We start from the raw sequence: 14,881 nt of genomic DNA on the forward strand, positions 1-14,881 counted from the left end.
GTGCTTCAGAACAAAGTGTATTCACGTTTGAGATCAAATAGATGAACCTCCTTTTGTTCATGGTGTTTTTTTCCAGACAAGCCAGCAGAACAAAGTTTAAAAAAAAATGGTTTAGTGCCTGACAAGAAAGCTCTGTGACTTCTGTGCACTTCTCTTGTTTATCTAATTGGCATTCGTCTTCTTCACTGCCAAGTGCCAATGCAAGAGTACGGCTGAAAAAGCTTGGATCTTGTAGCAGATGAGTGTCCAAGGCTTTGGTAATTTAAGTCTATGGCAGAGTAGGTAAGCACTTGAGATTGGTGGAAGGTGACAGGTGTTTTCATGTCATATTCAGTCAATCATCAAAAACAGAGAGGGCAGGGGGTAGAGATGATAAAACTATTAGAGGAGGTATCTGTATTGATCGCATTGTGGGGAATCTGCGTTCTGCTCAGTGTGACAGAGACACTCAGCAGGTGGGAGGCAGAGGAGGTGTGGAGATACGTTATATCTATCGAGATGACCAAGAAATTCCAGGCAATTTCAAATTGGGCCTCTCCCATATTGTTTGTGACACTTTAGTATTTAGCGGCTTATTTACTCTCTTCTCTCGCAGGTAAATTGGTGTGACAGTGTATTGATCCAGAAAATGCTCAGCTGTTGGAGTTAAAAAGTTATTCGGGAAGACAGTATATAATCATCCTATCTGTTGTGTCAGGTATTTTGTGCAGTCTTTTTGGTTCCCCTCGATTGCTTCTTTCCAATTAGTTTGATTGGAAAATAAACTTTTAATAGTGTTAGTTTGTATATACTGCAGACTTCAATATACCCACATTTATTATTAAGCAGCTGTGTAATCTAATACATCATAAAGATTGCCCTGTATACACATTACCATCTATGATGAAATACCCAGTAATGGTTATGAACAGTAACCAGTGCATTCTCTCTCATTGCTCTAATTGATATCAACCAAGCGGCTCCTGCTTGGCATCTGTGTTTAATCATTTCTCTGTTTACTAGGCTGCTAGAATGCACAGCAATTCATCAGGCCGGATTTATTGATCAACCATCGCCAATTCCCCCCTCACTCATCCCTTTCGGCCTCATCGACTGTGGAGTATTCACTTGTTAGCCACCTTAATGTCAAAGGTCAAATGCAAGGTCTAGTATATTTGTTGAAGGTCCGACTTAGCTGCTATGAGCTGGAGTATAGATCTGATTTTCAGTGTAAATTAACACATTTATCAGTCTGCAAATTAAATCGAATTAGCAGATTTAATTGAAATCCAGACTGTTAACACTTGATTGCAGTCATGATTGCTGACTTGATATAAAATAGCTGATTGTTCTGTATAGTACTGTGAATAATTTGGTCTGTACTGTGATAAATCACGATCATTAACCATCCCACATACAGACACGTTAGTCAGGATAAAATGCGTCCATACATAGATAAACTGACTATGGACAATTTCACTCCCACAACACTTCACTTATTTCAACTGTGTTTGCTCTACTTCTTTCTCAACAACCAATGTGTGTGTTACTCGGTTGAATGCCCACTGCTTTGATGCCAACAGAGAAGAAACCGCTAAGACCATTAAGGGTTGATTTACCTCAAGGAAGAGTAAAGAGGGAGGTGTCATGGAGAAGTAAACTCTTCTCCACATACAGCTTGGCACTCAACAAATATCTTCCCAAGTCACATCAAATCGGTGCTTTTGGCTGATTTGTGTTTACCCTTGTGTTGATCTCTGAGTATGTCTCAATGTCTGCCTCTCTGTGTGCGTGACTCGAGCTCTCATTGCAAACATGCCGTCACTGAAGCGTAAAGTGAAGGCACACCTGTTTGTTTTGTGTTTGTCTCTCACCCATCATTTGGCATTGCTACGTGCTCTATTTGAGGCCCTAATTCACAGTTGCAAATCAGAGTAATGAGGCAAAAACTGGGAACAAGCAGAGGTGTTGTGTCAAAGGGAGGATTTTTCAGGGCGAACAATTCCTCTTAGAGTGGGCGGGAGATATAATTGGCATCTTTTGTGAGTTCAGAGAGGAATTCTGCTTCATTTTTTTATACTCGGTATGTGTTGGTGTGCAGCTCCTGAACAATTGGGTTTGAGTGACAATGACATGATGCCATGGTTTATTTATGGGATTTACTTGGAAAACCTCCAGATTCTACTTGATTTAACCACCGCACTGAGCTCAGGGTTTTCTATACACTTTACCAGAATGGTATATACTGTATGTTTGGATTTGATCAGTGTTCATGTTATCATCAGATATGTGTCTGAAAATGTATTTGATCATAATCTTTTCTTCAAGATCCAATGTTGGTGACTGTTACAAGATAAATGTCTGCCTTTGTCATCCTTAAATTGAAAGGAAAAAAAAAAAGGTTGAAGCAACATTTACTATTGAATAGTAAATCCTGAGGGAACTACAGTATATCCGTACTGTAGATCTGGAATCAAAAGAGGAGCTATAGGTTTTGGATTACAGGGTGAGATTTGAAAGGGAAAAACTGGAAAGTTCTTCCACATCAAGTATCTCTGTATCTTTTTGAGCTTGAGAGGGTAGAGGAAGAATGGTACGCTACAGATTATGTATAAGATTATCATGTAAAAGTAAATAACTCTATAATGTGACTTTTGACTTTATAAAGAAATAGATTTTTTGATTTGATAAATTGCATGTTACTAAGGATCAATTATTGGCCAGATGCTGCCTATTGTTGTGGCTCAAAAACAAATGTGGATTATTTAATGATAATTATGAGGCTGAAGAGAAAAGATTCATTAGCCATACAACTGATGATCTTAATGAAACCAGTCAAACCAAATTACTGCAGGCACAATATATTCTTTATATTTAAGGTTTTCAAAAACTAACTTCATATTCACTAGCTTTTATCTTGGAGGTCTTTTACAGCTCATTATTCTTTGCTGATTTAGTTTACACGTCTACTTATTTTCTCATGTGCTCGCCAAGGCGACTGAAGCTCCCACTCTATTAAAAAATAAGATGTAATACATTGCCAGCTGTCATCAGGCAGATCAGGCACTGGGTCCAAAAAATTGCAAGCATAAGCTATAAGGATGACGGGATGACTTAAGTAGTGAAGCATAGGGTACAGACTAAAGGCAGCGCTGCGAGTTAGAGTTGAGCCAAAAACACAACTGTATGGAGGAAAGAGGCTGCACTTGTGCATATGATGCTCACTTTGACTGAAAGACTTGAACTTTTCTCCAAGAGGACCTTTATCAGAAAGTAAACAATGGTATTCTGTACATGATTTGTAGGACCAAGATATAATTGATTTGACCAACAAATTATAAATGTGATTTAAAAAAAGGCCAATTTTGATTAGAGCTACAGATTAGGAGATTAGGAACAGATCACCCAACAAGTTGTAGCAAAATAATAGCATGTAGAAAACGGTCCAAATCAATCGTCATTTTAAGTCAACTAAATACATCAGACAAAAAATGTTTTACTCACAGTATGAATAACAGAAATAATCTTAGATATCAGAAATGTTTGTTTTTCTCTCAGCTGACTTGAGGGACATACCTTTGTCGATGTTTGATTGAAGGAACCATGTTGTAGGGACATGGTAAGTTTGGCCATAGGGAAAAAGAGACATGGTTAATCATTTGCACTGTCGTCTACACAAGTTGGAAAACCGTACTGGCATTCTGTAAAAGTATTTCTGAATTTGCTGAACAAGACAGTGAAATGCATAAAAGACATTGATGCTCTGCTTCCTTGAATAGAGTTTTTTGTGCCTTTCTTTTGGAGGGACGGGAGTTAGCGTTCCACATGAATGGTATAGGGGTAACACTGTTTAGCAAGCAGCAAAATAAGGTCACCATCTAGGTCATCAGACGTGAGCACATAGTGAACTTAATTAAGGTATGAGTCAGTCACTCTGTCAGACTTGTGAATAATAATGCAACTGGTTGGTTTTTTGAAACCACTGAATGCATGAAAGAACATAAAATTAAATTTCATATTTTTTTGTTTTTAAATTTCAGTCACCAAGTGGTAGACACCAATTAGAGAGTTTGCCATAATCAGCATATAAAAAAAACAGTTAAGATGAAAAGCCATCCGTTCTCTCTATTGCACTCAGGTGGCTGTTGGTGTTTTTTTACTAGCTGTACATTTGTAAAAGGTTGATTATTTTTAAAGAGGGATCGGAATCAATAACATCAAAGAAGCCTGACTGGTCAAACTGATGTTGGGTTTCATTCACTTTGTTGTGCTCTTCAAAAAAGTACTGACCTGCATTTTCCAAGATAAACACTTTGTAAGTCCCTGAGAAATAGTGTTCTGTGTCTTGGGTATTTTACATGTGACAAATGAACATATAGGATCCCCTCCCCTTTCACTTTAGAATATGGCAGGGGAGAGGGAGAAACAGAGACAGTGAGAGATTAAGGCAAAAGCCAAGGTTAAATAAAGGTATTGATTAATCATTACAGTATACCTTTGCCTCATCAGGCCAGCGGTGCTATACGCTCTACAAGTCAGATAACCTAAACTGATGGAAACTTAAATAAATTGATGGAGACATGGGTATCGGGATGTCAGTCTTAATTGGCATTTGACCTCTGGACCAAACAAGGTGAAGGAGGTCTCTGTATAATTCTGCAAAGGATATTTATCTTCTTATGTGATGAAGACCATAGCTCCATATTCTTTTCACTTCTGTATGAAATGACACTAGAAGCATACCAACACAGGTTCTAAAAACATACTGGATAGTAGAGATAAGCCTGTAAACATGAATTTGGAATTGTATAAATTACTTTTTATGCTTTGAAGGCACAACAACTGCACTGCCAGAATTAAAATGACTTAGTTTAATTTGATCACATCTGTTCTCGACTTTTATGAAACTGTTGCAAGAAAGGTAAAAAATCTGAACAGGGATGCAAATAACTTTTTTGGGATGAACAGATGCAGATTATGACGTCTCTAAACAGCACTACTGGATGGTAATAAGTACATGGTCTTGAGGATTGTACATATTGAAGAATTTCTCTGTTTACTGCATTCTCAGAGAGGAGGTGCATTTTGTTTCCCCACAAACCTGAATGTTTATGCATCGGCACTCCCCTTTCCTCAAAGGCCGTCCCTCGTGGGCTTTTACTGTTTCCAAGGCAACCTGTGGGGCGGGGGACGGGGGGCTCAGACATGATTCAGGAGAGGCAAAGAAAGAAAGAAAAAGATGACATTGAAAAAGCAATGTTTCAATGTACAAGATCTGCCTCATGGCTTTGTAGAATTTGAGGGTTGCCCTGTTTAAATAAAATTGCCCATGTGGACCTGAACGGTGTGTGGACCTTTTACCCATTTTCTGCAGTTAGAGAATGTCATGTCCTGCACCTGTATGTATTTTGCCTGGCTGTGCGCACTGATTCTCAAAATGAAAGAAGCACTGAGTGATGGCAATACTTTTTTCTCCTTAAATCTAAAATGTGAGTGATTGAGGTGGATGTAGCTTTACATCAGTTCTCAGGTATAAACAGAAACAGTCCTTTTCCAAAATGTAATTAGCTTGTTCTTTGAAACTGTTAAAATTGCCCCCCCCCAAATTGTTTAAATGAAATTATTTTTAATTTTTATAATTCAGTCTGATAGGTTTCTTATTGTTTCCTGTTTGTAATTGTAATGCAAGTGAGCATATGTCAGAATCTACTGTGGCACAATTATGACTTTAAGCTATTAAAGCAGTCTAGTTAGTGTTTGCATGTAATCTTCTTGATGTTGGATAACTGTGTCTATGTGCATCTGTATACTTGAGCTTGCAGGTGTGACCAAAGGATTTCAGTGAATTTTGTTTGAAAGAGTAATGTCAGTGGAGAGATAAGCCTGGAAAGCCAGGGGGGATTTAGATGCTGAGAGGCAAACAGAGTCAAGGCTGTACTGAGATGTGTTGATCTCTCCTCCCAACTCCCACAGCCCTGCCTCTCGTCTATCTTCTGACTTTCCATGAGGTCTGTCATGCTCCCAGATCCCTCTTAGTTTAGTCTCATATATAGTGAATGGCTACTGAATGGCACATTATTCCTTTTCGGAGACATTGTCAGCAGCCATCAATTGTATATGAGCTCTCTTTCACACCTCAGCGCCTCCCACACAGCAACTGGCCCTTTTACTACACCTGCTGTTGTATGTGCTTGAAATGAGGATATGCAGAGTTCATTCCAGTCTGTTTTTGTGTGTGTATATGCTTGATTGTGTGTTTTCAGAGGTTCAAACCCTCATTCTCGCTCCAGAGTTTCTCTTGTTGTCAAGTTAGGCAAGCTTTATTCACAGCTAAGCTCAAAAATCAGAGAAGGCTTTTGAAAGCTGGATCTCTAACCCTAAACTACTCAGGCAGCACTACACAGTGTAACATTAACAATTATACAGACACACAGGTACATTTTCACAGATATAAACACACTTGAATGTGGATACACTCTGAAACTTTGATAAGATTTTTCCCTTGCATATTCAAGTTCAAGGAGCCTGGGTTAAGTGCTTGTTTCAAGTGCATTAAAATCAGAATATTGATAGTAAGCCAAACAGGAAAGAAATGCTAAACAAAACAGAAAAAACTAAAAAAAATCAAACATGAAGAGCCAAATATAGCATGTTCTTGCGATGATTTGATTATGCACTACTTATCCTTCCTCTACCGTTTACATTGAGGTTTAAGCTGAATTGTATACCAAGAGGCTACCTAAAACAGTAGACGTCACCTCGAGGTTACAGAGGGACAAACACAGTGTGAGAACAATGAGGCACAGGAACACCCCAATGTGCATGCATCCTACTTTTTCCCTTTCAACAGCATACTGTCAAATGAACACACATTTAAACAAAATCAGATATACTGAAATAATGTTTCACTGCTCCAGTTATAGACTGTGTTTTTATCCAAATATGGAAAATACAAGTTTAGCCCTAAACAAAGAGTATATATCATACCACAGAAGTCGGTGTTCAGGTTTCACTTTTTATTTAGCCATCTTCAATCAGTAATAGGTTTTCATTGGTGTTTGATACTACACTATATACATTATATCGATCAAGGACACAGTAGTTATGAGCAAAATGTTTGAAATAGCTATGTCTCAACAATGAGGAGAACAAAGAGAATTGCTTTGTTGTGTTAATGAAGACCATGCACTTTGTTCTAATGCCTTTTGAAGGAAATCAGACATGTTTTTGACCTCTCGTTGAACTGTTGAACTTTTTCTTTGTGGGCCTCCTGTTTTGTATGACACGAGCGATTTTGATACAAGAAAGAACCATTGATTTGCACGACTATGCAAATGACAGGAAACATACCAAGCCAATCATGCTACACTATCTCAATGGTCAGCTTGTGCTAGTCACGAGCACTGTGCCAACAAAAGCAGATAAAGTTGAGGAATGTTGGCAAACATTGGGCATACAATATTACGGTTTCACACGTGTGAAAAATAAGTTGACCTAATATTTCATGAAGTCATTGTATTCATCACTGATTTTCTTTCTCAATGGTACACACCATGTGTTTTGGTCTGTATTGCACTGAATTGCACTCAAGGACTAAATGGAAACAAATTACTAAATAAAAGGTATCTACTGAATTGAATCATAAATTGACCTCCCTATCATCAGACATTGAGGAAGCTTGCTATGCTGAAGTGTTGGCTTCTCTGTCGACAATGCAGCAGCTAGTTTGTCCACCTATGTTTCAATTGTGGTGGGGAGTGGGTTGTTTTTGTTTTGACCAGACAAGGGAGGCAATTTTAAGCCACCCCCATAAGGCCGTTATGGACACACCTCGCTTTGCCAGGCAAACGGCAAACCAACAGGTGTTTCAGCTATGAAAGCGGGCAAGCTAATTGGTTCAGATATAACTGATTCTACCAGACTTTTAAAGCATTGGCATTATTATATGATGCTTCTGAAGAATGGAGAGAAGTTAGAACCCAGAAAGATTTCAAGATCCAACCTGCGTGCAATTGACCCTATTGGGAGAAGTGAGCAGGGTGAGATGCTCTTGGCAATGTTTTAAATTTGGACTGCAGTACCCATTTAAAACACTAGGTGTCAGAGTTACGTATTGCTCTTTTAAGCCTTTTTGAACATAGTTTTACTCATTAATGCAAATAATACAAACACGCTCAATTGTGCACACAATCTTTGTGTTGGTGAGTTAATTTCTGCATTCCTCAGCCTCTAGGCAGAAGTGAAGGGAGTCTTTGTGCAGCCCATGTGTAGGGAACAGCAGGCATTGATTGAGTTGCTGCTTGACAAAGCAGAAACTGCTTATTGAGCTAATGCACCTACGTGTTGGGATCGATCACGCAATGTCACTCCTAAATGCATAGCAGGAAGTCAGAGATGCTAGACACACTGGAAGAGGATAGAAAAGCAGAGAATGAACAGAGATGGTAAAGAGAGGTTTGAGATCCTGAGAATATACGAAGATTTGAACATTAGCACAAATTTCTTAAACATTTTTAACTCAAGCAGCTCACACCAAATGAAAGTCATTGTATGATCAACTTGTATTTCAGTGTTCTGCCTTTTTACTGATGACTAATTTAGAGCCAGGTGCTGCAGTATGAAGGTTCTTCCTGTTGATGTTGCTGTACTTACATTACATGACTGACTGCTCATTTATTGCCATCTGCCTTTGTCTCCATCTCATGCTCTTTCTCTTTCTCTTACTTAAAAACATGAGTGACTCTAAATCCCTAACTATCTCAAATTTGGTCCATTTCCCTCTTGACTATTCAAACTGATATGAAAAGATTTTTTAAATTTTTTTATGAAAAATTAATGTTGGCCTGTAACAAAAACAGAGAATGTTCTTTTTCTGGTACCAGTATTTTATTCTGCATCTTCACCGGGCATTCAAAGTACAATTAGTGTGAAATACCCTTAATATTTTATTACACTGTCAATCATGCATCATCTGTAGAGAGAGATGTTAGCTCACCAACTGTCATCTTCACATTTCACTTACTGTATGTTTGGCCTTTTCTCTCTCTGTCTTTCATGTTCCTTGTTCTTACCCTGTTTTTTATTACTAAAGACTTACATCAGGGATTTGTTTCCTCCTTCCACTACAGTCTCCCTAACTTAAGAGACACAATAAACCAATTTGCTAGTGAAAGTGGGAATACATTTTATTCTCTCCTTTACTTTCGCACCATCTACCATTTGCAGCAACTTTAAAACATTTCCTGAAAATAACCTTTTTACTACCGGGGTCTGAGAAATTCCTGATCATGTTATTTTACAGCACAAGGTTTTTGAGAGCCATTTTGTGAAAAAGGGATGTTACAGTATGCAACAGTATATAACTACTCTCTCTTCCTGAGAGAGGATGACAAATTGAAGAACAGGATTGAAGACATCCAGGAACGGAGAGTATCAGTCCTAATGTGGTCAAAGGTCATCCCACAGGAGACGCAATTCATACCATTTTCTTCTCGACTGTCCTCTGTCCTAGTCACCAGGAATGAGAGCTTATGAAGAAGGGAGGAGAGGAATAAATGAATGTGAGCGGATGATGGGGACTGTGTGATGAATGCCAGGGCTCCTTCCTCTCAACGTGTATGTACGTGCTTGAACGTGTTTGTTCGCTTCGGCTGCTGGCCAGCATGCACCGCGGAGAGGAGATGCATTGATGGACGAGGAGCATCCTTTGCCGTTTCAGCAGTGGAAGTGCTTAAAGCATCCAGGCCCCAGGGACAGGCCATGTCACCGACTCCCATTCTGGTGACTTATGGAGCTGCCATGACAAACACCCAAGGGCTCTTGTTGCGGGTTTGGTCTTGAGGAGGGGGCTGGGATATAAAAGACCACGTGATGCTCAAACCCAGACCTCTTAGACGGACAGAACCTCTCTGTTTTCAAGCAAAAACCACTTAGTGTAGCTAAATTTTCCTGTAAAGACTGTAAAAGCTTGTCGAATGATTTGGGGAAATAATTCTGATGTATGAAAGTCTGTGCTGGAGAGGAGATTAATGAAGAGTAATGCAAAGTCACCTTGCAAATATTTAAAATAGTTTTCTCATTATTTCTCTCAGGCTCTTTGGTCTCTGTTTTTGGTATTTCTTCCTCTCCATCACCTCTTTTAGCCTGTAGGAATAAATGAAAGAGATTGTGATAAATGCCTCTAAAGCACACAGTGTAAAAAGAGGGATTTCTTTTTTTAATACACTGCTGCCTTTGTTTTCTGATTCTGGCTTTAGAGGTAAACATGGTTCTTTTGCTGCATTAAACATTTAAGAGAGATATATTAGCAAGAGTTGTAGTTTGGTTCATCCATGTTCAAGTCTGATTTGGTCTGAAAAAAACCATTTTGTTTTCAGGTGTATTGTCCTCTGTGAGTGCACAATATCACATATATTAGTATTTTTTACTCGTGATGTTCATTGGTGACAGAATATTCACATTGCGAGAATAAAGACTTTATGGATTCTGAGGCTGGTTAGAAGAAAGTATTTGCCACTTCAGTGCTCCCAGCATAGCCCCGTTCTTGGGATTGCACCAGTAATAGCACTTTTAGACTTAATTTACTGCCCAAACTAATAACCTGAAATGGAGAGTGTGATGAGAAAATCGCTCACATGCACACACCCACACACACTATCACATACACACACACGTACATGTTTGCCCATTCTCGCACATTTACACATTGACAGTGCTGTGCCCTCAATCAGTTCTAATGCAATGAAATCAGTCATCCTGTTCATCTCTTTCCCTCAAGCACTCGTACACACATATACTTTCCCCTGAAATCCTCAGAGCTTTTCATGCAGCTCTTCTCACATATCTGCTTTTCTCATGTCTTACATTTCTTCCAAATCTTAATTAGGCTGCTCTGACAGCAGACAGTTTGAAATAGCAGGAAATGCCAAGGTACAAATAATAACATTAATGGTGGCTCAGTATTCCACTAAGCCTGCATCAGGGCCCTGGCACTGACACACCAAAAACGGAAGCAGTCAGTGTTGTGAAGGACACGTCTGTTGGATGGTAACAGTATCTATGCCTTTACCTCAGCCTACTACATTAAATTACTTGCCTGTTCACCTTCTGCTTTTAGCTGAACCCCTTTAATGTCGTCAATGTTGATTAGAGATCAACTTTAGTGGCACAAGAGGAATTGGTCACAGACACAGGGGTAAAACAGTTACTTGCATGTCGTCATGGCCCCCTGCGACCATGCAACAGCACTGAATCCTCACTTCCAGCAGCTATTATGCTAATCAGACAGAGTCCTTGTGTATATGCTAATGTGGTTGTGATGGAGGGGAAGCTGTAATAAGGGGACCTTGGCTGGTCAAAATAAAGGCTATGGCACAGTGGAGCCTAAAAATGACAAGTCAGTCTGTCATCAGAGAATAGCACAGGCCTATAGCCAAGGAAATAAATCCCAAGTGCTAACCAAGAACTTTGAAATTTAAGTCAGCACTGCATCATTTAAGGAAGTCTCTGTTGTGTGAGCAGGTGTTCTACCTTCAGCAGATGATGGAAACACCTTCTGTCAAATCACTGATCAAATCACTGATCAGGATGTAACTACAAGTGCAACAAGCAGCTGTTTAAGTGAGCCATTGCTCATTGTATCCCCTTTGAGCCTTTTTAAAGTCCCTTGCAAACACTTTCACACTTTTGCAAAGATTCACTGACATATTTTGAGTCCTTTTTTTTTAAGCTATTGGCTATGCTCATAAAACGTTTTTGACTTCACACTTCTTTGTGCTTGTGTAATATTCAGGTTATTCGGGTTAAAATCAGTACATGTTTGATACATTTTTAATATAAAAATGATTGAATAAGGGAATTAATGAATGAAAAAAAAAAATTTTTTATGGAGAGAATAAGTTCATTACCTTCATTACCCATTTCCTTACAAGAGGACTTGCTTTGTGTATTGGTGAGATGGCAGTAGATGGACTTTGTTTTCCACATCCCTGTCATCTTCAGATCTCTCTTAATCCTGTCTATTGAGACAGACACACACACACACACACACACACACACACACACACAAATTCAAAACCGAAGAGTTCATGTTGATGTGTTGTGGGTGGAAAGAAGATACTGTTTACAATATATTAATTCGCCACCCTGTTAATACGTCTGCACTGCTGGGTAAAATGATGAATCTGTCCTTGATATAACCTTAATCAATGGAAGTTTTAGAGTAACATGCTAGTAAAAAAAAACAGTCTCAAGACAAATAAAATAATAGTACTTTTTTTAAAACTCTTCTTGACAGCATTTTTGTGTTTGGCACGGGTAAATGACTATTGCATTACAATTGCCCCAGAAAAATACACCTAACAAGTTACTTTACCTTTCGTTTAGTCTTGTGCAGAGTATTTTAAGTGTATCTTTTTATCTCAATCAGATGAAAATATTTTGAATTTGAAACATTTTTAAACCTAAATTTGTAGATGGATTTATACAGAAATCTATTTTTTGTTCAGCTAAATTGGCCTCATTGGAATTGAAACATTGTGTAAGAAATGATGATGCTTGGGACAGAAAAGCAAGTGCGCTTTTTGTGTGATGTTGAGGCACCAGAAAACTGTGTGGCTTTGAGATCAATTTTGTTCCCTACGGGCCAGTTCAGCCCAGCTCCTGTGGAGAGACTGAGTTTCATCCAAAGTCCAGCTCATGCTCTGGCCAGCTCCCCTGCTGTGTAGGAGTGTGTGACTGAGACTGTAAGCTGGATGACCGTGCGCACACATGTTAGTGTGTGTCTGTGTGTCCGTCTATATGTGTGTTTGGTCATGCAGCTATCAGAAGCATCTCAACGATACTTGTCTGTTTTGAAGCCAATGTACTGCATGTTTAGCAATTCTACATCGGTCATCAAGGGTAACAAAAGCTGCAATCATGCCTTTTATTACAATACTGGAACAAGAGACTCAGGAGCAAGAGATTGGCTGAACTTCCTTTGAACTTGATTTGCATAATAACACACAATTAGACAAGGTTCTGTCAATGCTGATCTCTCTTATTAGCATGCAAGAGCATGACCGGACAAGCCATGATGATAAAACAGCGTCCATTAGTGACAAAGTGATTGCAATGATAGCATGAAATGCTAAAGGGGTAAAAATACAATTTTAATTTCTTGATTTTCTATTCACATCATGTTGTGTAGGTCATACTCTTGCAATACTCTTAATGGCTTTACAGGTTACCTTAACCTGTTCAGGGATCAGCACTTTTCTAAAACCAGGAAAAGGGATTTCTATGTTTTTGAACTAAATCACAAGTCATCCCGATCCCGCCCCCCTCATTTTCTGCCCCTTAACTGTACTAACATGATGCATAATGTTATTTCTCTCTCTCTCCTCTCTCCAGCTCTACCAAGCTACACATGTGGTAATCCTGGACAGCTGCTCAATGGCCACCAGCAGGGGTCCACGTTCAACATTGGGGACAAAATCCGCTACAGCTGCAGCCCAGGCTATGTGCTCGAGGGTCACACCACCCTGTCTTGCCTTGCCACTTCAGCGGGTACTGCTGCCTGGGATTTCCCCCTTCCCTACTGCAGAGGTATGTAGCATAGACAGTGGAAAGGCATCTTTAACATTTTTTTTTTTACTCAAGGTAAACATTAAATGGCATCTAGTTTATTAGATCTTTAAAAAAAAGAGTATAACCCTGAGGACTGACAGTCAGGATAGATATACAACGCAGAAAAATAAGTTTGATATTTATTTGCTATAGAATACCAATAATATTGAGGTTCTCAAATATCTTTAAAATTCTTGAGGTTTTGTTTTCTCATGTGATGCTTAATTTGTCTAGATTTTTGTCAATGACAAACCTGGTCAATGGACCTAAAATAGTCCTCCCACATTTTAAAAAATGTGACTCCTACAACTGAGACATTAAATTCCATTTGATATTTTTAATGCACTGGCTCTCTGAAAACCTTTTTGTAAATTGTAAACAGTACACACACACACACACACACATTTGCATAAATTACTCTATGCCCCTACATGACCTGACAAGCACTTCTGTGGTTACATTGATATCTTATTTACCATGACAGGACCTCATGTGTTAGCTCCCAGTCAGGTTCTTGTGCCAGTTGTCCTTCTGTCACTGTTAGCAAGCCTCCCTGCGGCAGCGACACCTGCCAGTGTGCATTTTCTGACCTATCCTGACTCAATTCTGTAAAAAAAAAAACTCACTGTAGACAAATGTGAGGCTGTTGTACAAACATTTTTACTTTTGTATGAGAGGCAATTTAAGCCATAATGAATACGAGTCATAGTCAGTTTGCCTATCCCTTTTCATATCCATTTGCACTGCCTGTGTGTGTGTCCATGTGGCCAATGGTTTGTGTCACTGTTCCTACTGAGCAGGACACTGTGCCATCTGTAACCAGGCCGGGAGTCAGGATGCCCACATAGGAGCACACATGGCTGGGCACCAGACGCCAGCACTGCCCATACCAACCTAGTCCCATGCAGACTCATGCACATGCCTGTACTCCTCATCTTGTGTAGAAATGATTGAATATGCATCTTCCAATCTCTCTTTCTGAGTTTGTAACAGTTTATGTAAGTGTCATCCCCTTTCCCTCATTCTTTGCAGAGGGAGTCTCTCTTTCATTCCCCTCCTCCATGCACGCCCAGCTCCTGAAAAATTGCTCAAGCACTAAAGGATGTGATTATCCTACCTTTTCAGCAGAAATTACACGCCAACAAGTTTTAGAAACTGGCAATTTCCCCTATGAATTAATTGAGGTCTCCTAGTGCCACATAAAAGTCAGCCTGTACACCTGAGTGCTCTTTCATAAGTATTGTTAGTCACTCCAATTACAGAGACTGGCCAAATGTGTAAAAGCAGAACTGTA

General features: G+C 39.3%; 1 protein-coding gene across 1 annotated transcript in view; it reads left to right on the forward strand.

Annotated features, from left to right (window-relative positions):
• Nucleotides 1–14,881, forward strand: part of csmd2 (CUB and Sushi multiple domains 2) — a 220,753-nt gene that overhangs the window by 55,836 nt on the left and 150,036 nt on the right. The window contains exon 4 of the mRNA XM_061060012.1: nt 13,372–13,566. Coding sequence (XP_060915995.1) covers nt 13,372–13,566 — 195 coding nt within the window. The remainder of the gene's footprint in view (nt 1–13,371; nt 13,567–14,881) is intronic.

This window comes from Labrus mixtus, chromosome 16, assembly GCF_963584025.1.
Source record: "Labrus mixtus chromosome 16, fLabMix1.1, whole genome shotgun sequence".
In the NCBI taxonomy this organism is placed as follows: Eukaryota; Metazoa; Chordata; class Actinopteri; order Labriformes; family Labridae; genus Labrus; species Labrus mixtus.